This window comes from Musa acuminata, chromosome BXJ3-7 (genome assembly GCF_036884655.1).
Source record: "Musa acuminata AAA Group cultivar baxijiao chromosome BXJ3-7, Cavendish_Baxijiao_AAA, whole genome shotgun sequence".
Taxonomy (NCBI): Eukaryota; Viridiplantae; Streptophyta; class Magnoliopsida; order Zingiberales; family Musaceae; genus Musa; species Musa acuminata.
The window spans coordinates 6,543,479-6,570,354 of NC_088355.1; the positions used below are offsets into that span (position 1 = coordinate 6,543,479).

At 36.5% G+C, this 26,876-nt stretch overlaps 2 protein-coding genes across 5 annotated transcripts; one reads left to right on the forward strand and one right to left on the reverse strand.

Moving 5' to 3' along the window:
* The first annotated feature begins 838 nt into the window (after nt 1–838).
* Nucleotides 839–5,230, forward strand: LOC135643573 (WRKY transcription factor 72A-like). Of its 2 annotated transcripts, none has more exons than XM_065160687.1 (5): nt 839–1,248; nt 2,233–2,325; nt 2,844–3,359; nt 3,446–3,559; nt 4,046–5,230. In XM_065160687.1, exons 1-5 carry the CDS (start codon nt 1,165–1,167, stop codon nt 4,982–4,984), a joined length of 1,746 nt encoding a protein of 581 aa, XP_065016759.1. In that variant the 5' UTR covers nt 839–1,164; the 3' UTR covers nt 4,985–5,230. The 2 variants fall into 2 exon arrangements, with proteins under 2 accessions (XP_065016759.1, XP_065016760.1); XM_065160688.1 differs by lacking the exon at nt 839–1,248 and adding an exon at nt 1,269–1,662.
* A 555-nt stretch (nt 5,231–5,785) lies between these two features.
* LOC135643575 (uncharacterized) lies at nt 5,786–23,973 on the reverse strand. 3 transcript variants are annotated; one of them, XM_065160689.1, is made up of 10 exons: nt 23,799–23,973; nt 23,486–23,660; nt 21,052–21,103; nt 16,690–16,763; nt 15,777–15,863; nt 15,007–15,150; nt 12,597–12,648; nt 10,803–10,876; nt 6,666–6,776; nt 5,786–6,028 (listed from the first exon to the last, which is right to left on the reverse strand). In XM_065160689.1, the coding sequence occupies exons 2-10, from the start codon at nt 23,611–23,613 to the stop codon at nt 6,019–6,021; spliced, it is 732 nt and encodes a 243-aa protein (XP_065016761.1). In that variant the 5' UTR covers nt 23,614–23,660; nt 23,799–23,973; the 3' UTR covers nt 5,786–6,018. The 3 variants fall into 3 exon arrangements, with proteins under 3 accessions (XP_065016761.1, XP_065016762.1, XP_065016763.1); XM_065160690.1 differs by lacking the exon at nt 23,799–23,973 and having other exon boundaries at nt 5,856–6,028; nt 6,641–6,776; nt 23,486–23,743; XM_065160691.1 differs by lacking the exons at nt 5,786–6,028; nt 23,799–23,973 and adding an exon at nt 6,304–6,448 and having other exon boundaries at nt 6,641–6,776; nt 23,486–23,743.
* Nucleotides 23,974–26,876: the final 2,903 nt, after the last annotated feature.

Here is a 26,876-nt window from a genome sequence, read left to right on the forward strand (position 1 = left end):
TCTTGCTACTATTTTAGTCGTCTTCGATTGCTACTTCATTTGTTGGTATGACTTTGGATCATAATGGTTCTTCAACATCAAACAACATAAAATAAAGCGTTCGATTAACCTGCACCAACTTGGAGCTGCTTAAGGAAATACATGTACAGTGCAGCTTCTCATTGATACAGGAATCATAAGTGCACATATGAGCAATGAAAACCTTGTCTGATAACAATTCAAAAGAGTAACATGGGTAACCTCAGCAGCTTATGAATTGTCTGATAACAATTCATAAGTGCACATATATATATATATATATATATATATATATATATATATATATATATATATATATATATATATATATATATATATATATATATATATATATATATATATATATATATATATCCTTAGAGAAGTCTGTGGGCTAAATCATATAGGAGCTTCTCACCCAAAGATCAAAGTGGGGAGGTCATAATAATAGAGTGTCAACTGCACGTCCTCGCATGGATCTTAAAGCCTGTTCATCATATCACTTGATGATTAAGATTAACATCTTGAGAGTCTTTTATGACTTCCCTACATAACCTAATCTACGTCAAGAACTGTTGTTAAATGCTGCACAAGTAAGACGGATTCCTACGACCGCCATGCGTGGGTCACGCACACCTTCCGCAATGGTCCCTCCCGCTCCCATCTTCCATGGATGAATGGTGGGTGGTGGTCCACGGCGCCGATGGTTGACCGGCCGTGGAGGAGAGGTGGGGCCCACGCCCACGCGATCTGGCACCGGCTGTGTGGTGGTGGTGGTGGGGTTTGACGAGGGGCACGGAGACGCCATGTGACGAATGGACTGAGGAGGGTGGAGCTGCGGAGGAGCTTCAAATGGCCCTACGGACTGCGGCTCGGGGGAGGACGTAGGAGGTTCCCGGTGACTGACCTAACGCCTCACGACATGCACGTCGCAAACGTTGAAAACCCCTTTCAATTCTTTTGTCTGCTGCCTCGGTGACCTCTGCAGCTGTTGTTGACGTCGAGAGATGTATGGCCTTTTAGATAAGCTCTCAGATCCAGTCGTCTGAAGCAACTCAGGAAGAGGAGGCTTCCCTTTATAAGCTGAGAAACGGTGTGCACGTCAGACAGAACCTTGAGACTGCTTGGGCGGCCGGTTTGCCTCCGATGGAGGTAATGATGCTCAAAGCACCTGCTGCTGAGGATGAGATCTGTCCTGCTCATGAAGAGGGTACTGTAGAGGTTGGAAAGGTTTGGCTTCTTCTTCCCTCTTATGTATCTTTGTTCTTGATTCATTAGGGAAGAACAAAGTACAAAAGATCATTTCCTCTTTTATGTATTCACTTAGAAACATGCAGTATTGTCTTCTACTTTCTGTTTATTGATATCAGCTTGTGGCTAACAGCCATGTCCAGTCCAGTCCTTTTAGCCGACTGTTCCATATTCCTGACAAGACAACTTGGACTTTTCCTCGGAGCATCTCTAGAACATGAAATCATTGAACTGTTCATGCGTTGAAATATCATTATCGTAGCTGTTTGTTTCGTTTTGTAGAATTTTCATTTCATCTTGTGGAAATTTCATGGACTCCTATGAACCTTAAATACTCTTCCATGATCATTCATCAACTGAGCATTTCCCAAGTCTCCTTCTCCAAACAAGTAGGTATGGATCTCTCAGTTCTCTGTTATTACACAAATAGTCCATCTGTACTGTTCCATGTTATTTCTAATTGTTTCCTTTGAGCCCGAAGAGATTTGTGCATCTTTAATTCAATTATGATTCATCTGAAGATAGCAAACCACCAAAATTTTTGGTGTTACTGCCTCCCTTTTCATCCAAAATACAAGAAAAACATCCCTATATATTCTGAATCCTTGATGTTCTTCAACAGTTTTAACAGCTTAAGTTAGAGAAGATAAATGATTGAGAGTCCCAATGGCGATAGTATATAATTACATAGCTTCCAAGACAATAAAATCTTCAGCTGGTCCTCCAAGAGGCCACCATTAGATTCCATGTATCCAGAGAGAGCTATGATAAATTATTATTCTTGTTTGATGATGTAAAACTTACTATGATTTTTCTTTGTTTATCTATTTATTTTGAGGGGGGGACTTTGAGACGAAAAGACCAAATTCCAATTGTGCAACCAGCAATTTACATAGATGAAACCCTCAAATAAATTGAGCCCTATTTCTTGGCAGAGATTTCTAACCAGTGTTTCTCTAACAGGTTTCCGCTGCCACCTCAAGTGAAAGATCACCCATGGAGGCAATCTCAAGGCCATCTCCTTCCAACACCAAGGAATCGATTACAACCAGCCAGGTTAGAATGTCCACCATGCAAACAGTACTCAGATTTAGAGTGCAATCAATAAGCAAAACTAAACATATCCTTATGGCCAATATATATGGCTTTTTCTCAAGGTTATATACATCATGCAGAATCACAATTAAACCTTATATTTTGTACTAATTTTGCAATCTTTTTTTTTTGTTATTTGTATATTTCAAAGTTTCTGTGGAGGATTAATGTATACATTTACAGCAAAACCTTTTCTTTTTGTAGAAAGGATTTTATGATCACTGACCAACCAAAAAAATAGGGGCCAATCTGAAGATAGATTATGTATAATATGAAATACACCATTCAAAAGCCTTAATCAAAACTCAGTTCTATAGAGTGAACTCAGCTCTATGAAGCATCAAAATCAATTGAATTTTTTTTGCATACATTTACAAACAACATGATGCAGATGAAGACATAAATTGTAGGATCCTTAATTGAAGTGTTATCATATGATCTTCAAAAGGTCATTTTTGTTCTCTCATGGTATTTTGCAGGAAGAGCAACTCGAGTACACTAAATCAGAAATGGGTGAAGTGAGAGAAGAGAACCAAAGATTGAAGATGATCTTAGCCCAAATCGTCAAAGACTACCAGTACCTGCAAAAGCAGTACTTCGATATCCTGCAGCAAGAGCAATCTAAGAAGGCTCTTGAGACAGCAGAGCCTGATGGTGTGGAAGAACCTGAGCTTGTTCTTCTGAGCCTTGGCACCAGTTCAACTGGGCAAAAGAAGGAAGAGATCAACACATGTAAAGATAGTGGAAAAGACGGAGAAGGTCTAACTCTTGGATTGGACTGCAAATTTGAAGGAACCAGAAAGAGTCCCAATGAACACGACTCAACCATTAGCCCAGACAACAGCTCTGATGACCCCAAGGAAGAAGAGCCCGGGGAGCCATGGCCACCAAGCAAGATACTGAAGAATCCCAGGAATGGTGATGATGAGGGCTCGCAGCAGCCCCAGGTGAAGAAAGCTCGTGTCTCCGTGAGAGCAAGATGTGATGCCCCAACGGTACGTGTGTACTCACTACAGTGAGCACATTCTCACCAGGATTATGAGCCGCTACAAGTACGGATGATGTTTTGTTCTTGTTGCAGATGAATGATGGATGCCAGTGGCGGAAGTATGGGCAGAAGGTTGCCAAAGGAAATCCATGTCCCCGAGCGTACTACCGTTGTACGGTGGCACCAGGATGCCCTGTGAGGAAGCAGGTAAGCTCCCATCTTTCCTCACTGTTATATTGCTTCTTTGGCACATTAAGATCTTAGTTAGGGTTTTGCTTTGGCATAGTGTGATCCATTTGCTGTAGTTTATATTGGTTTGATAATAACGCAAGTTGATCTTATCATTAGAATTTTCTCTTAACAACTTGCATCGGAAGGTCTCTGACCAAATCCTAATAGAGAAGTGTTCCATATACGTTCTCACTAGTTGAGGAGGACACATTACTGGATGCAGACGTACACGCAATCTATAGACCATTCAGTTTTAGATTCTATTTCGAAGTGTATAATTGTTGTTCACTATTAGCTTTCGGACGGTGGATGTTCTTAGTCTTCTTTCTCTTCATCCTGACGACTGAGCCGTCCTAATCCTTGATGTTGACTTCCTTCTCCATCTTTTAATATCTTTCTTAGTCATCATAATTAGAATGAGAAATATCGTGCACTTCAATCTGTCAAAATCCATGTTCTCAGGTGCAAAGGTGTGCGGAAGACATGTCGATACTGATCACCACCTACGAAGGAACCCATAACCATCCTCTACCCTTATCAGCCACCACCATGGCCTGCACCACCGCGGCCGCCGCAAGCATGCTGATGACCGGCTCGTCGACCTCGGGACAAGGCATGGCACCACCAGCCATCGGACCGCTGTGTTCCTCCTCGACTGCGGCCGCAGCAAGCACCAGCCTCCATGGCCTCAACTTTGGCATGTTAGGCAGCTCCAATGCGAGGCAGCCTTATCTCCCAATTCCTTCGATATCTTCCACTCCTTCCTATCCCACCATCACACTCGATCTCACCGCACCACCCTCGGCCACATCCCAGCTCAACCAGTTCACCAGATTCCCGAGGTACTCCTCCACAGGCTTCAACTTCTCCTCGGAGTCTACCACCATACCAACATCTTGGAGCAATGGGTACTTGAGCTACGCATCTCAAGCATACAACAAGGGCTCCAACACGGGTTCTCTGAGCCTCGGTAGGCAATCTCAGGACTCCTTCTATCACTCCATCCTACAGAAGGCCATCAACTCAGTTGCTGCTACTACTATTACTGCTGTTCCTTCTCCTTCTCCAAACCAGCATGCATTGACTGACACAATCGCGAAGGCCATCACGTCGGATCCCAGCTTCCAGTCGGCGATAGCTGCCGCCATAACGTCGTACGTGGGCGGCCAACCTGGGAGAGAGGGTGCAAGCCATGACCTCCTCAAGTTGGGAGGGCACTTCAACTCCTCGGCGGTTGCACAGCTCTCAGCCGCCGTGAATGGTTGCGCCTCCAGCTACTTGAACAGGTCGAGCAGTTCGAGTTCCAGCCACCAGCCCAACCTGCCTCTCCTCCAGCCGCCACTGGCCTTTCCCACCCCCAAGACTGCCTCTGCTGATCGCAATAGTGAAAGCATAGACTGATGGCTCTGTTTATGAAAGATGATTGATAGAAGATAAGCATACAGAGGGTACAAAACTTTTATGCAGGGGAGATTTGCAGGTAATTACCCTGCATAAAACTTTTGTCTCAATAGAAGGGAGGTGAAGGAGGAATTAAGTTTGCTTTGTTTCATAACCTATAGTGCAGATCATAAAAACAACTGTTAAGACACATGAAGAGATTGATTAGGACTGAAGTAACAGTTCAAGTGTTCTATTTTGTTTCAAGTGCTTCATTGCTGGTCAAAGTTGGACAAGATTTCATGGCAAGGCATACTCCTCTTAAGTTTATAGTGTCAAATCACATCGGACCAAAGCCAAATCTTCAAACAGTTGCATCAAACTCATAACATGAGAATCTGACGAAACAATCAAGTTGGGAAGCAGTTCAACACCCAATCGATAGTCCTCTTGGATTGATGATAATTTGCAGGTGAGAAAGAAGGCTATAGTTGATGATACTATCACCTTCGCACACTGCAACCAAACTGATGAGCATCGAAAAAGAGGAAGCAAATGACATCTCTTCATTTGGTTTCACTTTAAAGATTTTAATTCCAATCAGTCACAGTCCACTGTTGATAAAATGAAACATAAAAGCTAAGTATGTCTTCACTTGGAATCCACTTTGATGCTTCATCAAAGGCTGTGCAGGAGGGTATCAAGATAGATCCATTGGCTGCAACAGTTTTGCAGCATCCAGAGAAGGTAATTGAGTATAAAGAGCAAGTTGAGATAGCTCTTCTTCATCTAAACAGACTACATGTTCGACGAATGAAATAATGATCAAACATGTCCAGATGCAGGTTTATAAAAGAAAAGAATGAACATTTTTTTAACAGTCACAAATCCAGATGCCGTAATAATGAACATTTTTTCAACAGTCACAAATCAGTTGATTGGCAACAGAAAATTCCGAAGACTCAGATTTTGTAGTTAAATACTTTAATCGGTCACTCCATATACACACACACACGAGGCAAACCGCAGTCGGTCACTCCATACACGTTAGCCAACTAATCCTTCCTGTAGAAGGATAACAAGAGTGCAGGAGAAGAGTTTATTAGTAAATAGGTCTTACAACTGACATAACCAAATAGAGATTCATTAATTGTTTCTTAAAGACATTCATTTATACAAACAGTCGCAAGTCTTATATTCCTCAATATATAATAAATGCTGAGTTGCCTGATCCAATAAGGTTTCAAAACAATTCACTTCTTTAACAACTTAAAGAAAATTTAGTAACACAAAAGTTTGGTAAAATTGATAAATACACTTCAGAGAGGTAGCACAAAAGCTGACTAACATCATTCTCTTCTTTAGTCACAAATTATAAGATACTCATTTAACAGGACCATTGAACAAATTTTCAAACACTTCCATATGCGGCAGCTCATTTATCATCCCAAACAATGATAACTAGTTTAAATATCACAAAGGACACTGCACAACAGAAGTTTTAGGTCGGTTAAATTTTTACAACAGCACCCCATGAATATGAATGCAGAAGTTGGTTAAATCTTATAAGTTTATGCTAATTTTGTTTCTGTCGATGTTTTGGCAGATAAGATCAATGATGACATTAAGCAATTCCAGCAAGTCACAATATTAAGGCCAACAGAAAAAGTGAATGACCTGCCCAGAAGCATTTGAAAATTACTTGGCGGATGTACTTCCATGCTTGCTGCGGGAGTCCAACAAAACATGGTACATTGGATCTTCCAATGAGAGCCGGAGAAGTTGAATGACAATGTAAGCACACGTTGTGATACTGAAGCAGGAAAACAATGAAGACATCAATATCAGTAATGAATATAAGGAAATAACACAAACAACAGGTTACCAATCCTTTGATGCACATGAAGAAGATATTGAAAGTATAACGTCAAATTTCATAGTTCCATTTCCACAAACTTATAATGTCATAGATACTCCTTTAAAGTTTATAAACATTCATAGACCCATTGGAATAGTATTTATCAACACTCCACTATAGCATCCAGCCATGAAGGTAGCAGTGGCTTGGCTTCCCAGTTCGCTGGTATATGTTGATGCTGTGCTGTTAGAGAGGCTTATTACAGCTCAGGAGATATTGCTGGCATCTTACCTTGCATTTGTTCTTCTCCCTTCCATCTTCTCCCTTCGCTCTTCTACTCACCATCTCCCACAACTGTCTTTCATTTTTGTAGTCTCATTGTTGTCAAAAGATTTAGGTGTGGATGAGAGGGTGAGGTCATCTAGATGGGAGGTTAGATTTTGCAGAGGATGGGTGACGACCAGACTTAAGAAGTAGGTTTTATCAGTCGGGTTAACACCTAAGATGTAGACATTTCGGTGGTGGGCTCAGTCCTTTGGCTTTAGTAACTTTGTTTAGGCTACTATGATCTTGAGTACATTTACCATGTGTTAATTTGAAGGTCCATGACTAGAGTCAAGGTGTCCTTATGAGAACCTAGCCCAACCAGCAACAAATCAACATATTTGTATGTAAACCAGACACATAAATCCGATGGGTCAGTTACAAAGGTTAAATGGAATTCACTTCATAGGTTTATAGGCGGAGTTTCTCAACTTACAAAGAGTATTAAAAAAATGAAGGGAGATTAATCAGAAGGTGAGAGATTTTCAAAGCTAGAAGCTCTTTTTGAATGTATCAAGCAAGGTTTTTAATTTCGTACCGTACCGACGTATCGAGTCTTGCTCAGTACAGTACGGTATCGGCATGCCGAGTGGTACGCCAAGATTCTAATGATAATGCCTTCACCAGAACTGTCATGCAAGTGGGAGGAATCAACAATAAAGAAGGTAGCAAAGCTATTCTACATCTCATATTAGCATATTTTTCTTGGACATAATCTGAACTCTTACAAAGGCAGCACCCTAACAAGTAATATTTGTATGGTTATCATATTTACTTTACGTCTGCAAACATTGATAGTCGAGCGACCTCGAGACAAACCCCATCCCACCCCCTCGCTCGCTCTCTCTCTCTCTCTCTCTCTCTCTCTCTCTTGCTCCCATCACCTTCCGTGTCGACGCTCACCGCTTGGTCGCTTTCCTCCACTGCCGTCACATCCCTCCCGACAAGCTCAGGCACCCTCCCACGCACTCGTCCGGCCTCGAGACGCACAACCCTATCCCTCCCCCACGCTTTCTCCTTTCCTCTCTCTCTCTCTCTCTCTCCTGCTCCTCCCATCACCTTTCACGTCAATGCCCGCCGCTTGGTCGCCCTCCTCCGCTGCCATCGCATCCCTCCCGATGAACTTCGCCGCCCTCCCACGCACCAATCCGGCCTCAAGACGCAAAACCCTCTCTCTCTCTCTCTCTCTCTCTCTCTCTCTCTCTCTCTCTCTCTTCTCCTATCACCTTCCATGTCGACGCCCACCGCTTGGTCGCCCTCGTCCACTACCACCGCCCGGTAGCAGGTGGTCCGCTGGGTCACCCTCCTCCGCTTGGTCGCCCTTCTCCGCTTGGATGCCCTCCTCCCCTGGTACTGCCTGGTAGCGAGCGGTCCGCGTGCCGGTCTACTGGCGGACTGGTACGTACTGCCCGTACCGAACGATACGATAAGGTTTAAAAACCTTAGAACTAAGTATCGATAAGACAACAACAATCTTCTAGTGGCTATTCTCAGTTTTGTTTCCATAGTCCTTTGGGTAGTGATGTTTTAGGGGAGAGTAAAGTATGGGTAACCCTTACACTAAAATCAAATAATATTTTAATAATCAATCAGTTATAGATTGTAGTGAAAATTGATATAGGAAATATGCACCACTCTGATGAAATATCAAGATGTCGACCAACTTACCCATGATATTATCCTGTTCCAAAATATAATAACAACCAATATGGATTTGTACCAATCAAGGTTTGACTAGCCGGTTCGAGCCGGTGTGTCGGCTGACCGACGGCATGGCACGTGTCACTCTGTACCGGTGTACCGACACATGGTATGTTGGTGCGTACCGATGTTTTGACGAGGAAGAAAAAGAGGTTGAAGAGGAAGGTCCATTGGAGGAACATAGGAGGAAGGAGAAAGGAAGAAGAAAGAAGAAAGAAAAGGAGAAGTGCAGAAATACCATGGAAGCAACGATAGCGTCAAAGGGAAGCAATAGCATCACAACGGCGAAGAGGCGGTATCGCTGCAGCATCGCAACGGCGAAGCGTCGAAGAGGCAAGCATTGCTACAGCATCATAGTGGTGAAGTGATGAAGAGGCAACACCAATGTAGCATCATAGTGGCGAATCAACAAAGAGGTAGTGTTGCTACAGCGGCAAAAAGGCAGTGTCACGGCTTTGGATGCTAGAAGAGCCCTAATATGCTTTTTTTTAACGCTGAAATGGATTGGGGCCCATCATTTTTTATTTATTTTTATTATTTTAATGTAGATCGCCCGAAAGGGGGTGGTCCGCTTATCGGTCCACACCCAGATTGGTACGTACCACCGAAACCATACCATTTCGGGTGGTACAACAATCCCTGACCATTCAGTATGGATATGATAAAACAAGTCAATACTATTCGGCATAGGTTCATACATGTTCACAACTCAAACTCAACTAATCTTAGATCGAGTCTATTACTTAGCAGAATTTTAAAGTTTATCCACGTACACTAACCAGTAGTCATTAAATCTATCTGAATAATATAATATAAAACCAGTACCAAGAATATGTTAGATATAATTAGAATCCGATGGAGTTGCCAATAAGCCCTCAAACCCCGAACACGATCTTGAGGTGGTTCTATAATGGTAAGGTTGGATTTTATTGCTCTGAATACTTGATCTATTGTCTTTGAAACATGTTAAGATGTATTGTGAATTTTTATTTGACTTATTAAGTTATTGCAACGTTATTTTTTATAGAGATATTGTACTCATGATATGTTATTATTATCCCAAACAATCATATACATCTTATTAGACATCCATTATAGGTGATGACTGTGATGTGTAATCCTCCAAAATAGTCAATATAAGTGGAAGAGAAATGATAGACAATATAAGTGGAAGAGAAATTGTCATTTGATCTAGCACTCTTAGTCAAACCCAACCATATTAAGCATGTCGAGCCTAATGAGCTAACTAGCCAATCAACTTTGTTGAACTCAAATCATGGCCAAAATACTTAAGGTAAAGTTGATAGCAGTACACTCATCAGACCTTTATAAGTCAATCTTAGTCTTACGGGATGTTATAATCTCACCCACTCAAGAGCTTGATATCCTCATCAGGGCCCAACAAAGCCCAAATCAAACTCTAGCATAGTGCATGTGAGTCATAGTCCAATGGTGGCTCCACACCATAACGAGTCTCTGAATTCATTCACGGGTAGCCCTTTCCTACTCGAGTCACTCACGATGCCCCAATACTAAGTCGACTCTGATATCATTTGTTAAGACTCAGGCATGATGGGCTAACTAGCCTGTCAACTTCGTTGAACCTAAATCACTGGTCAAAATGCTTAAGTTGAAGTATAGTAGTACACTCATCAAACCCTTATAAGCCAATCTTAGTCTTGCCCACTTCCAATATAGGACTAATCAGGGCGTTAAACTCAGACTCAGGTATGGTATGATATGTGAACCATATCGTTTCAAAAGGAGACTAGTACGTCCAATAAACAATAGGAAAGTTGTTGCAATCCTTGACTATTTGGGTAATTTATTTTCAGATTATTAGACACTTACCTAATGCAAAGAAATTTATACATACAGATATCATCACTTTTTTGCTAATATATGATTAGGATTTAGGAGTAATGGCAATAAAAACCTTTATATTCAGATACATACCTGCCAAAGCATATCAACAAACAGATCCAGAAGAATGCACTGATCCAAGTTGACTCCTTGTGAACAACCCATACCTGGTAAACAATAACAGAGATCATTTTTTCTCTGTAAAAATGGGATTACTAGAGAAGTATACATTTGCACAGACTGTACAATAAATACATGCTCAACAACTTCAGAACCAACAATTTCATTTACCCAAACAAAACCAATTAACAGATAACTACACAAAAGTTTCAGGTAACCTATAAATTATTGTGAAGCCACTGTTAACCAGACTAATACACCTTAACTTCATGCAGCCTTAAAGTGCAAATTCACATGATCAGATTTTCAAATTGATGCATACATGCTTTGCAACTTTAATACTGAGACATGATATTTGACACAATTATCTCATGAAAATTAGGTTCTTTGTTAATCAACAATGCACAAAATCAGCATCAGCTATTTAAAACAAAGCCATAATATGTCGTCAAGATTGTAATCACATCACCAAGATCAATAACCTCAGTACAGTTTAAACTTTAAAATTTAAATGTTGTCTTGGCAGGGACCTTCTGGGACTGTAAAGTGATTATGCAACACTTATTTCATGCCATAACAAGAAAAGAGTTTATTTGTTCATGTTGGTTTCCAGCAAAATCTTTTAAGCAAAACTTTAAGAGAAATCAGATGACCTACCTGAGATACAACAAAGAAAGGAACCAAGACATGTTTAAATGCAATATATATTGTATTGTAGACTTGAACCACTTAAATCATATAAATGTTGACAATATTAGGTAGGAAACATCCACAAAATAGGGTTTTCTAAGGGCTTTGAAAGGGCACCTGACCCATGCAGGCATACCATTTGTCAATACACTTAGCACGTGTCAGTTAGTATCAGCCTGGTCGGGATAGGCACAGTTCCAATACCTGAAACATCAGACCATAACTAAGCTCAGGCTAATAATAGTACATCTATCCGACCCTTAGAAACCAATTGAAATCTCCTCCCTTTCTGATGTGCAAAAAAACTGAGGGTGTTAAATTATATCACCATAGTACCATCATCGTCCTCTAAGACCATAGCAATAGTGAAATCCACTATGTCAAATTGAGTAGTCTTCAAAAATACTAGAACAACCATGTCAGTTTGGGTAGCTTGGGGAAAAGAATCAAGTTCAGGGTTTGAACAATATATCTGGAAAGCAGGTCTAGGATACATTTTGGTCTGACAGTTTTCAGTTTGACCAAATCTTTATTTGGGTTGGACCAGATACTTTTACCACCCCTAGATGCAGGTTTGTTTGGTATCTTGTCTTTGAATTAGATGCATGGATATGTTTCTGCATTATAATTTGACATTTTCTTATGCAATGAAAACTATCATGTAACAAGATAATTAGGTAAAAGAACAAGATAATTAGGTTCTTAAATGCAAGTGGTCTCATTAAATAAAAATTAAAGTAATATACTCCAATAAAAATATATTAAAATACAAAAATAATATGTAAAAACATTTAATACCTAATTCAATCTTTAAGTGCATGAATCCAAACACAAGATCTACAATACAGCATCTGGAAAGTCATAAAATGTGTATTGCTCATGCACACATTTACTTATATACATGTCAAGTTCTGTATCAACCCAAGCAGCTAGAAAATTAATGATCCTAACTTCCAAATTTCTCAAAAAGTTCTCTTTCAAGATGGATAGTAACGAATTTTAAACACATATCTACAATTAAAAAACACTTAGAATGTCACAAATGTTCAGCAAAAGTCATGTAAGACATTGACTTACCGATATAGCAAAGACATTGATATAGAAGTCAATTAAGGTTGCAGCCATCCACCTATAAAGGTTTTATAACAACTCTACCATTAGTTTTAGTAGGCATATCTTGATATCTAACAAGAGAAGACATAACAATGCTAACATCACTAGAACCTTGTTTATTAAAATTCTTAAAGATTTATGATTAAAGAACCTTGATGTGCAAATTATAGGAGCCAATCAAGTCAAAGACAGATATATGCATATATTATAAAGCAGCAATCATAATTCATTTTAGAAAGCATAATTCAATATAAAACACGAGCAAATATAACAAATCTAAAATGAATCAAGCTGGATTTATGAAATTTTTTAAGATGTAAAAGAGAATCTAACTTTAAACGCAGATGCAAGACAAGAAAACAGGAACCCTCTTTTAATTCAAATTATGTCCACTGTTGGATGTTTTGCTCCTAGAAAATTGTGTAATACTTATATATTTAGGGGTTGAGCTACCATTGGCTATAAATTTCATGTGACACATGAGGTGCAACAATTATGAGAAATAATTGATTGAGTTGTCATTATAAGCAATGAATTAGATTCAAGTATTGAACCCATCTATTTCCGACCAAACCAGTGCGGTATCACCATACTGGTGGAACATTGATTGGTATCGATCAGGAAAAAATGCATATATCTTGTTTACTTTATAAAATATTTTTATATTTTTCTTATTTTGAATTTTATGCCACTGAAAGAAAATCTCATAAGAATAACAGATGGGATGCTTGATCTGGTTAGTGCTTGATTTTAGAAGCTATTATTTCTTCATTGAATTTTACTTTTCTTGTCCTTCGCAGAACTATATAAAGGAAGAAAGGATTATATTCAAGGACATGGTTGAATCAGTCAAAATTTAACTCTCTCTCATCATGTGCAACTGATATGAGTTATCATCTGTATGTGAGGCACATCAAATGTAAGGCCAGGACTTCTTTGTTTGACACTTAGGAATAAGGATAACTCTAGGAATTATCTTCTCCCTCCCTCTTTTCTCTTCCACCATTATAAAATCCTTGAAAATATGAATATGTATCTTGCTATAAGAGCCCCTTCAGGATCATGTCCTGCATTAGTTAACATAAAACAAGGAGGGTAGAGATGAAATAACTGACCTTTCTTCTTCCTTTTTCTCTACCTTACCCTGTAGAGGTCTTTTTCCTTATCATCATTGCTTGCACAGTGGGAAAGTCAAACTGATACCTTAGCCCATGAAAGATTTCAATCAAGTTTTACATTAAAAATTATCATAACCAATTTAGTTTGTTAAACTGGTGACTTAGTCAGCTAGTTTAGGCCAAAATCGGTTGATTTAGACAAAAAATACACTTTAGAGGCGGGCCTTTGAGGTACACCAAAACCAGTACCGTACCAAGATTAAAAACATTGAACTTCTTGTAAATTTTCATCTGAAGAAACCAACATAGGTTAATAAAGATGAAGAAAACATACTTTGATCTGTATAGCGTAATAGGTTAACTTCTTGGTGATGAAACTTGTTTTGATCAAAACAATAAAGTTTGTAATTTATTTCTGAAATTGCTTTTGATTAATTATTCATTATTTTATAACCAAAATCCACTTATATTTAATTATTTTTGCTCTAATTAGGTAGAGTTCATCCTAAACTACGGTTTCTTATTTGGATCTGGTTGATCCGGACTAGCCAAACCTGTGGCAACTGGTAGGTTGGTATACCATGTAACAGTATACCAGTTTGTATCGAACCATACCAATTCATCCAAGGACCATATGGGTCTGGTACCATATTTGATATCTTGCACATGATTTCAAATACTAATCAATGCGGTGCATATGGACTGATATTTTATCGGTCCGCACAAGGACCAATATCTAAACATATCGTCTAACACCAATTAATATTTGAACTTTTAATAATTTCTTCTACTGATATCAGGTAATATAGGTCAATGTACCACCAGTACACTGACAACATAGCGGTTCGGTAGATTACCAAAACCAGTACCAGACCAAGACTCAAACACTTGAACTTATGCTTGTAAATTCGCATCTGGTTAAACCAACACAGTTTAATAGTTTAATCAGTAAAGTGTAACATGTTAGGTTCTTTATGATGACCAATCATATTGTCAACAATATATAATTTTTAACATTTAAACATATCAAGAGATTTATTTTTGCTTCCAGAGATAGCTTATCAAGATAAATATCATCATCTTAACATTTTTACTAATACTGATAAAAAAAATTTATCTGCAGTGCTGAACATTACGTTGCAGGTCAAGCATATATACGTCAAGAAATAATTAAATATTTGTCAAAACATGTAGAAAAACCATTAAAAGCTAATTAGGAAGAGGAATACAAAAAGAAGGTGCAGATAAATGCTTACGGTGTCAACAACTCTGTCCTGAAAGGAAGTCCATCCGTAATTACGGTATAAACAACTACTACTAAAACAACTATACCCAAAGTGCTGAAGAGAACTCTCCCAATCATAATAGAAGAGCACTTGACATTATGTTCATGATCCTTCCTGAATGCAAAAGAAATATACACGATAATAGATATAACAAAACAAAGAAAAAAAAGATATCACCAAGGAAAATGTGCAGTAAAAAGTTCCTCGTGCCACAACCACATTATGAATTGCAAATTACGGAATAATTGTACTAAAAAGTCTTAAGCCTCGATTTGGTTCTTCTTGGAATTTTTCTAATGGTAATTTTAACGAGTACTGTCACATTATTATATTTTTCCTTCACAAATTATTGAGAGGAGCCAAGATTATTCATATTTGCATTTTGGAGGTTCAAGACTCATACAGAATTAGCAAAAACTGATGCTACATTTTTGCACTCAAAAAGTATTTTATAATATTATCTCAAACAATTGCATCTAAATTCACTTATATCCTTTGCATTTCTTATAAAGCCCTTTTCAATGTGCTTAATTTGTGAGACTGCACACATTCAACCCTCCGTATATAGCAGGACCGCTCTACACGACTACCACCACCACCACTTCCCAAAAATGAAAAGAAAAAAAAAACAGAGTAGAAGTGAAGTCAAAATACCAACACTTGAGGTTCCATGCATGGAAACTTCTGTATGATTCATTAGAATTAAATAGGAGAAACTTCTAAATACGTTGATGTTATACCTCAACAAGAGTTGGCTTACAGGATCTTGTAGATGTTGAGATGTAATATTGAACAGTTTCAGAGTGATATAAGCACATGTTGCTAAGCTGAAAAGGAAAACAAAGAAAAGAAAGTATCAGCTCATGATGCACCAAGTCTATGGAAGACCAAATATGTTGTTTGAAATTTGATTACTTCAACATAATATAGGTAGAACAATGACTTTCCAAACTAGAACACTAAGAGAGGTGCACAGAAAGATCTTCATAGAATAATATTAAAACATGCTTTTAATGGAAAGGGGAAGTGGACTGTTGCAGTAGAAATATATCCATTCATAATCCACTCTCTGATAGGTAATTCCAAAAAAACAAGTATTCCAGAATATAGATAATTACCATTAAAGAGAAAAAGATACTAAAAAAAAGTATTATATTGGCAACAAATAAGAATCAAACATCCATGCTGTTTGAAAACCAAAGATAACAAAGAAAAATTCCAAAGTGTCCATTTAATCATGGGAAAACATGACTATATGGTGAGATCACTCAAAAAAAACATATATACGCTTAATTCTTAAGTAAGAATTTAAATTTCAGTTAGACTGGTACCTACCAAATGCTATGCACCAGTCCAACTAAGTACCAGTAATGAAATATATAGCTCGATACCAATACAATGTTGTTTAATTTTGATTTTAATTGTTTTATTTCAAATGGTACCCTGCTATACCAATACCGTACAAGTTTGTTATGTTCTCAGAACTGGTATTTCAACCCTCGCTCTGTAGAAAAGATAACATTTACTTATCAACAAATTGGTACAATAATCATTATTACAGCAAATTTAAGTAAAATATATAATCCCAATGTTTCATGAAATCAGACATAGAGAATGTGATATGATTTTGCACCAAATATGAAACAAAGATACCTGCCAAAACATACTAACAGAATCACCCATAAAAAAGCTTTCATCCAGGTTGGTTCTTTGTATGCAACCCAAGCCTACCATGATACAAAAAACACGATAGCGTAAGAACAACAAATTCTTGGACTGGATGCAATATATTTGCTAAGAAAAAATACCATGTATATAATTAGACATATCATAAGAGCTTAAAATATTGGGCTGCATTGCATTTCCCATGTAGACACAACACAGATTTCTGGATAAACTGATGAGTAAAAAGTTCTCTTCCTGTAAACACACTTATTCTAAAAGTTAGTGCTTCTCACAAAAGCCTACAATGATCATTCTGGAAACAACTGCCTCTATTTGAAGTCTCAACACTCTGAATACAAGACATGTCTGCATTAAAGAAATAGCCAAATTTCATCTTAAGAAGTCTCATATTGAAATAGGTACGCTCTTTCATGCAGCAAGGATATGCAACATTAAAGCACTTAATAGTTAACAAAGTTACAAAACTATTTTGGTTGTTAGACCAATTATCAAAAGCTAAAGGATACTAGAATGTGTTCAGTTGTTCACCATTATAGAGTGATTAAACATGACGATAAGACATACAAAATAACACTATCGACTAACAGTAGAACTGTTAGACATATACTTGATTCAAGAACTTTTACTGATTTCCTGTAATTGAGTCCTTCAAGTCAATTCATTACAGTCTAATGATCGACTATTTGTGTCTTGTTGTAGCCTTGCTGTGCAGCAGATATATTATCTGTTCTCTTCACAACATTTTACAGATTAAAAACAGAATCATATTTGAAACCTACATCAGCAGGTATTACTATCAGACAAGATGGTTTTCCAGCTTTGGCTCACTAGATGAGTGTTGGGCAAGCAAAAATGTTCATGTCCTATGCACACAATCCTTCTTGTCCCTAATTCTCTTTAATTAGAAAAACATTCTTGCTAAAACATCTGTTTTAAAATGCCATTTAAGTCTTTTTTATTTCATGACATGTCACAAGAGCCAATAGATCTAGCATTAGGATCATGACAGCCATTAACTAGTATCTTGTGTAGTTTCAGTGATCTAAATGTTTGTCTAGATACTTCTATATTATTTTTATTCTAAGACAACAAAAAAATATATACTTCCAGTTGCAAATGCTCTAAATTATAATGAATATTGTTTATGATGTTCTAACTATTCTGTCCAACCCACCATACTTAAATCAAAACTACACAGCATCGGAGCGGATATTGGGTACTGGGTATGGGTCAGTCATGCTCAAAACCAGATGGATTTAACCAGAATCCATTGATTTGATCCACCAGCCAGTCTGCAACCAGCAAGGAAGAAATGAAGAAGAACAATCGCAGCAGTAGTTAACCAATGTGAATAAGGAAAAAGAGAAGTGAAAAGGAAAGAAAAAAAGGAAAAGAGAAGAGAAGAAAATAAAATAGATTCAGAATAAACCCATATTTAGATCTGATATAGTTTTAGAATTGTCAAATTATTTCAAATTACTTAAGTAGTACTAGAAACCAAAATAGACAAATACATAATCATAGAGTTTAAGTTTTAAATATTTCAAAATTATATTTTGAAATATTTTAATTTGGACCCATATACCATACCTATATTTTTTTTTAACCCTTTTATACCGTACACACATATCCTATGTTAGAGCAATGATCATCTTGGGCACAAGGATTGGTATCATACTCCACATCCCATACCCATCTCCGAGCACATAGGAAATTACTAAAACTCTTTGTTGCTCAAGATCTTGACCTCACCTAATAATATCAATTAAAATAATTTGTTATCATTGTCCCAAAATTACTTTTTTAAGTTTATTTTAGAATGTTATTTGAGTTGTTAGAACAAAATATGGATGCAGATTTAGGTGAACAAATGATGTCACATGCTAAAGTAAAATGGAGGCAGAAGCTCCAAAGTGCTTCATATCAAAAATGGTTTTACAACAAGAAGCAAACCAATATGTAAACTCTCATTCCCTCCACTTTCATGTAAAAAACAAAATGTCAAGCTTTCCCTTTAGGGGACCACTTATACAATGCGGAAGTGATACAATACAAGATGTACCATGTACAACAATTGTGAGCCCAAACATCTATGCTGGCACTATTTCATACGCAGTCATGTCACCTTCCTTGTGGTGACAGCATGTTATGAATCCTTGTATCAACAAGACAACGGGCACGAGCAAAGCCAAGATGTTCATGCATTGAGGCATCATTCTAAATTATCAATTAGTTAACATTAAGTGTAACTAAGTTACTTTGTAGATAAACATACCATTTATATTTTAAACATTTTTACTGGATTTTAGTTTATTGAATAATTAACACTAAAATTATAAGCATTACAGGTGTCAGAAATGTAAAACTTATATTAGTTTGCATGGTATGAGCTACTCCATTTTTCATGTGTTCACCTGTAGTTGAAACCATATTGATTCATGAGTCTTGTCACAATGTATGAGCTCAAGAGTCAAGACTATTTAGTGAACTGCAAACTATTATAACTAATAATTGTAACAAAACATATTTGCTTTTTGCAGTAGGCTATCCCCATTATGACACTAATAAACAAAGCAACTTAAACTACAAAGAAGAAGAAAACTAAAAACATTTATCATTAGGCAATTTGTTAGTATAGGTCCGGTCATTAATAGAAACTGACCAAGGTTTCAAGTTTCTGTTCAAGACCCATACCGGTCGCTAGTCAGACCAATATGGGTCCATCATATACCTATGCATCAACAAACGGTGTGCTGGCATACTGGTGAAAAGAGGGAGAGAAGAGGGGAGGAGGACATTGACAGAGAATAAGAAGGAGAAGAAAGAAAAGGAAAAAGGAAGCAGATGAAGAGAAGATGGACAAGGCGATGGTGGAAGAGGAGAAGAAGCAAAGGAAAAGGAGGAGGTATATTGGATCGAAGGAGAGAAAACAGTGATGCGACAGGATGACGATGACAAGGTGGTGAAATGATGGTGGCGAGGGTGCAAGGATGAAAATGGGGAGACTGACCAACAAGAGAAAGAAAGGGAGAATGTGAGGAACATGAGGAAAAGAAGGAAAAATTAAAAAAATAAAGAGTTGCCAAAGTTTTAAAAAGTACAGAAAAGATGTGGGTATTGAGTGGTAGGCTTTCTATCCGATACCCCTGGTTTTAGTCATTAAAACCAGATACTAAGCCTGGTTTGGTAGGGTTAGCAAGAGGTAATGGTCAATTTTTGCGTCTTGTTTCTAATGGTCCAATAAATACTCATCAGTGCAAACAGGTTCATCTGGTTTTTAAATCATTGCAATTGACTCGCTACTTAAAGCCTACGAGACCAAGAAGAACCAAAATAAGAGAATTTTTTTCTTTGCATTTCTTTTGATGTCAAAGAAAGAAAGCATCAAAGAAAGTAGAAAGTAAAAGTTTTTTTCTTTTTAGAAATCAATTGTGTAGCAGAAAAAGAGACCTTTCAATTCAACTTTTGCAGTCTACCATGTTTGAAAACAGAAAATAAACAAAAGACTGAAAATGTCTTGTAATTTAATATTCTCTTTCCTTTTCATCTCATTGAGCATTGGACATACAGAAGCCTATCCATGTTGATCCTCTTTTACTTCAGTTTTTGTTCTTACAACTTGTTTCCTTTTTGCACTTCATGTGGACTATAATCTGGTAGTATCCATTTTTTCTAGTTTTTTAGCAGACCCCTAAAGTTTTGGATTATCTACAAAATCCTTTGTTTCTAAAACATGGAAAGAGATAATGTTCCATTTTCCACATATCTCAATCATAGAGCACACCAAAATTACTGTCATCAACATGGATTGAGTTGGTGATAAATTAGAGCACAAGTTATTTTCACAATCACAATTTTAAACTTCAAAATTAGAGAAAGCATATTGCAAACTCGTGAAGAATCCAAAGGCTGAAATTATCTATTAGTTATCATTGATTGGTATGAATCAATGCAACATGTAAAAATGTCTTCCCTATAAACTAAACCTTAATAAAAATAAGATAGATTAAAAAGTAACACACAAAAGATTTTGAAAAACAAAAAATCACAAGATCTCAAATCCATAAATTTCCAGATCCCACAAATTTATGAGAAAGGGCCAAAACCTTACATATTAGTCCCTTCTGTATACAAAGAAAAATAGTAGTGTAAATTCTGCAGTTAATCTTGAGTAGATTTCCAACTTAATAATAACCAACAAGTGACTAATCGGTAAGATAGGATCAAATAATTTTTTATTGTCTTTTGCTTCAATGACAGGGAAACATAATATAGAAAAAGGCAAAGTAGAATAATGTTCTTTAGATAACATCAAGCTGTGGGGCTTACCACTATAGCCACAACATTAACATAAAAATCAATCAACGTCGCAACCATCCACCTAAACAAGATAATGAAGCACAATTATAAATATACAGATATGGACAAGAACATGCAGTTAATGAGTCATATTTGTGTTGACAAATACTTCATGCACTTATGTAATAATAGATATATACAGCACTGCTTAATCATGTAAACAAACATTGTGAACATGTAAACCATGGTACACCAAGTCCACAATATATTTTCCAAGTTGGAATAGAGTTTTCAGTCTAAAAATATTAGACACTTCTAAATGACCAAGCATTTGTACTTAGATATTAGCTATATCTATATTATTGTGTTCCCTATGTAAAATGATATGGTATTAGTTAAAACAAGGGAAGCATAATTCTTGACCCTAAAAGACAGGATCATCTAATTAGAAGGAAACTTGAGAAAAATGTCTATGCATGTCATAAAATACAAGGGTTGAACTTATAATCCGTAAGGCTGTTGCAATAGAAATATGATAATACAATTTCTTTTTTGTTTTTTGCATTTTGCAGTCACTAGTTAGTCTTTGTCTGCAGAAAATGCTACTCATCATACTATTTTTTAATGGAGAAAGAGAACTGAATAGAATTGATGTCAGGATCAACCGGAAATGGATCAATTGGAATCAACAAGGTCGGTTGGTCCATGTTGGTCAGCTCAGAGTCAGCCGAGAAAATTAAATTAAAATCAATAAATGACTAAAAAAATAATAATAATAGGGACAAACCAATCCACATGGTTCCCACTAATATACGATTTGGATAGGATAAATGTATGCAACCTTACCTCTATATTTAAAGAGATAATTTCGGAATAATCATATAAAAAAATATTAGAAAATTTTATAAATCATATTTGAGAAACAATAACAATTATACATGTAAAAAATTACCTTCAAATTTCTCAAAATATCTTAAGTTGAAAAGAGACATAAATTGGTATGCAGAACACAAAACCCTGTAATATAACAATAAATGACAAATAAAACAACATATCTATTCTATAATTCTTATAAATCACACAATGATTTTTTTTTTATAATAGGCAATTATTATACATACGTAATAGAGGAGACTTCAAAAACTTATTCAACTGCAGCTATGCATACAGTGATGGAACCAACTGTAATCACAATTTTTCTTTAAGCACCATCAGATTAAGTGTTAGGTAATGCAAGGACAAATAAGAAAAACTTCATTAACAAAATCTGATATTAATCATGAAATCATAAATCTCAAAACATCTCTCTTTTCTACCATCATATAGTTACTTCCTAATAGATTGGGGATTAATCTTAAATATCCTTTCCTCTTAATTTTCCCAGTGATGGACAATGAACATCAACATTGGTGACAGACAATAAATTGAATAATTGTAGAAAATAACAAAAGTATCTCCTCTAATCCCACAATCATTGTTCCAGGTTTCTTTTTTGCCTTTCTTTCACTTTGACCTTCATCTTCTTCTTTTCATTCCTTCAACCTTTCTCTTCTTTTTCATTTTTTGAGTCAGTCAAATTGCTTTTGCCACTACTTACATATTACAGAAAACGGATATTGTTGATTACATTGAACATTGGTGTAAAAGATAAAAGAATATAGAAGAAAGAAACTAATAATTAGTAAGTTATTAGCTTTAAATAATTAGTAAGTTATTAGCTTTAAAAGTTACTCTGAGAATCATTATGCTTTAAGTTAACCGAGTGCTTCTAGTCCAACTAAATGGTCATGAAAAGCAATTAGGTTATGTATTCTACACTAATTGTTAATCACGAAATTGCATATGCAATAATAATAGTTGAACATAGATTATTCCTAAATATTTCGGTCCAGAAGTTCATTCTTGCCTGCTCTTGATCTCTAAATTCACAACCTTAGAAACAGAACCTCCATATCTAAATTTACCACATACCCCACTAACCCATTTTATCCAATATGTTTCAAATTTGTTTTCTTTGCCTTAGGTTCCCACTCTCAAGCAATACCCACGTATTATATCAATGCCATTCAAGTGTCATCAAATCCTTTTGAAGAGTTTAAAAACTCACAACATCGTTTGCAAGAAACATCTGTATCACCAGACCTCACATCCTAATCGACAGTTTCCTGTCACTCCTATTAACTAAGTCATGTAGCTTTAGTTTGTCAGATATGGAGGGTTCCATAAACAAAAGGTTGTCTTTGGATCAGTTATACACACGTCAAGTACAACAGCAGTCATTCCTAATTCCAAAGACATCATTGTAGATTGTTGTTCATTATACACACCATGCCTTACAAATGAGACAATGACAAGATCTGTTACCATGCATATCCTTATCTATCATAATCTTATACCACACATGGTGCCAATCACAATTGAACAGGAAAACAAAATTAGTATAATCGTCAAAAAGAGAACTTACGGTGTCAAGAGCTCGATTCGGAAAGGTGACCCATCAGTCACAGTGGTGTAGATGAGGGTTGCCAGCATGAAACAACCTAGTGCAAAGAACACAACTTTGTAGGCTACCATGTTCGCAGATGCCGCCATGCCCTCTTCCAGAGAAATGTCGCGAAAATTCCACTTTTAGGGATTCTCTAATGCCGGCAGAAGGAAAGAAAGAGGGGAACCCGAGAAATTAGAACGTGGAGGAGAACAGTACACGTCACCGCAAGCAGAGGAGTCGTCCCGTCCACGAGAAACCACAATAGCCGCAACGTGAACTACAATCCTACCTTCGAAACATCACATTCAAGATGAGAGTGGGGAGTCGTCGGACGGCAACGTCTATCGCCATCCGGCGTCAAAGAACCCGAAATCACGCCGCCTTTCGCACCAAATATCGTCTTCACGAAAGAGTTGACTGGTCGCAGTTGGAGCACGCCATCTGGGACGAGCACTGGATCTCGACGGTTTCCTTTCCGCCTTTGACCCGTTTGAGGATTTTCCACTTGAGAGTGAGATAAACCACAAACAAAGCGGTCAGTTAACACGAGTTAACACGATTTGACGAACGACGACCAACTTGACACGTGCACCTTCCTGCCACGTCAAGTAAGTCTTGTCAGTTCGCTTCTTGAGTCATGCTTCAATTCGTCGCTCGGACATGGATTATTAGGATAGCGGCGTTTACATTATTTATTTTTTAAAATTATATATATATATATAACCACTTCTAATCATAGTAATCAATTAGTTTAGAAAATAATTTGGATTAGAGAATTATTATAGTCAATTAGAATTCCAATATCTAGGACTAACTACAATGGCATTTGTAATCTATGAATTTTGTAGGCATATATAGGTATATATTCTAATATTTGAATTTAAATGGACAGAATCACTACAATTTTGCCTTAAGATAAGTACAAATAAGTGGGGAACTAAAAGATTAAAGTGAATTGTATGTCATATTATGCACAAAAGTGTAAACTTATGAATGTGATTCAAATTTAAACACTATAATAGATTTATTAGAGCAAAATCTATAATAAAGATTTCTGGCTTTCTTGCATCAATCAGTCCCATTAGGTTGGACCGAATCGTCCATTCATTCATTTATTGATCAAGAAAAAAAACACAAATTATCTCTCTGTTAAAGATTCAATCTAATTATTGGATTAATAGAAGATTCTCATATCAAAAGTCCTGCCTATTATTAAGTAGGCATCAAGAAATTATGTCACATACAACCCATCAAGAAATTATGTTTTCGAGAGTTTTTTATCGTATGATAAAAAATCATACTCCATGAAATTAATAAAAAATTTGATAAGTCTTAGATTAGATTGGATTAAGAATATACTAAAACACACTAAAAAAATTAATATACACATGCATATAACCTATTGTAAGTCATGTGAAGGTAAAGAATTGGGATTTCTTCCTTTCCATTTCCATGGTGTCTAATTTAGTGTTTAGAAGTAAGGTTTGTTATTTTGCTATATACCGTTTAAGACAAGCGAGATATATCGATCCAACAAGCGATCGATATGCGTGATACATTAGAATGCCACTATGTACTATATGTTAAATATATTCAATAATACGTATCGTCTTGATAGCTGATGGATATGAATCGATAAGGCAAACCATGTCATCTACTTCTTCTATGTCTATCTTAATTTTAGGTAGAAAAAATAAAAAAAATCTTTAATTCATTTTTTATTTATTATTTTATACATGGGCCGGTTCATGCTCCAATTTGGGCTTCTTTTCACATGAACAGGTAAAATTTCAAAGATTGGAAATAGTGTATTTACTCTTATAAAAATTGATACACAGCAAATATCCATCCAAATATTAAGATTATACATGTATTCCTCATGTAAAGAAACCAGCCAAATACATAAGATCAACCATGGCTAATTGTAGTTAACATTAAACAATTTAATTTTAAAAAATATAAAATATAAAATAACCTAATATAATAATATAATGAGTTTTAAAAGCGTACAAATATTATTTACAGCTTTAGAATATATTTAGGTTATGGAAATTAAATATATCTGGCTTTTGGATTTTACAAGAATATATATCCCAAACTAGGAATACACATGAAGATATCTTATTTTAATATATATATATATATTTATTTATATTTAAAAGACATAGATTTATAGGGATAAAAATAAAAATAACTTACTAGTTGAGGAGAATAAAAGTCCTTTCTGAGGGTCCTATAAACAAATCTACTGGATAAGATAGGATCTATAGTTAAGAAGATTTTGGATTGATATTATACAATATTATACTATTATTTTAATGGTAAACAATGGAGGTGAAATTTGATCCTGCAAACTTTGCATTCATTTATGGCCTTCGCCGTTGTAAACATCCAATTACTACTATTTCAATGAGAAGGAAGATGGTTTTTTATACGCCAGTGTGGAATCCTGCTTCCCATGTCCTCTCGACACATCATTCTCGTGCATTTTCCATGAGTATTCTTTGACTCTAAAAGCAACTTTGTAAGTGGTGGTACAAAGTAGATTCTACTCTTTCTAACTGAGAATCTCCTTTTTCTCAAGGAAAAAAAAAAGGGGCAGTAATATGCCACATTTTTATTCAACCACTCTTTCCCACTCACAAAATTGGAGCACTTTCAAGATTTTTGTTCTTTTTAGTAGGAGTTTGGTGCATTAGAAATTTTTTTTTGTTATTTTGATGTATATTTTCATTCATCCATATGTCATCCAATGGAAGCAATAAACTCAGATTCAGGGAAAAGTGAAGTGAAATCCGAACTACTATCGTTTGAAGTAATGATGATTGATATACATCCGCTTTTGCCTTTCCCCTCTCTGCTTGAACTCGATCTTTACTTGTCAAGTTCTTCCAGATCCGTATAGCTTTTGGAGATATTATTGTCTGCGAAAGAGAACATATCGCAGGAAATAAGACCATTTCGCAGATATGATTTGATCACTAGCCGTGAAGAACGTGCATCGATTAAACAAGAATAAGGATCTACATCTTGTCAGCTGTGAATTTTCTGCGAATGCAGAGAGACTTGGCATCTTCAATGTTCAGCAGCAGGCCCAGAATAATTCTGCAGTCAGTGCTTTGCTTGTGAAATGTTCGTTCCCTGATGTATGTTTTGCTGCCACTCCGAAGTCAACTCAGGATTCCCCTTGTCAATCCTGTCATCGACGCTGACATATTTGTTAGATTACAATCCAATCTTGTAAGCTTCTTTGCAGAGTTGATGTGCACCATGGAAGGTTGACATCAGAGCTGATACTTGCATACCAGGCTTTCGGCAGAGTCGGATCGTAATCCTGGTCTACTGCTTAGATGCAGGAAGTGGAAGG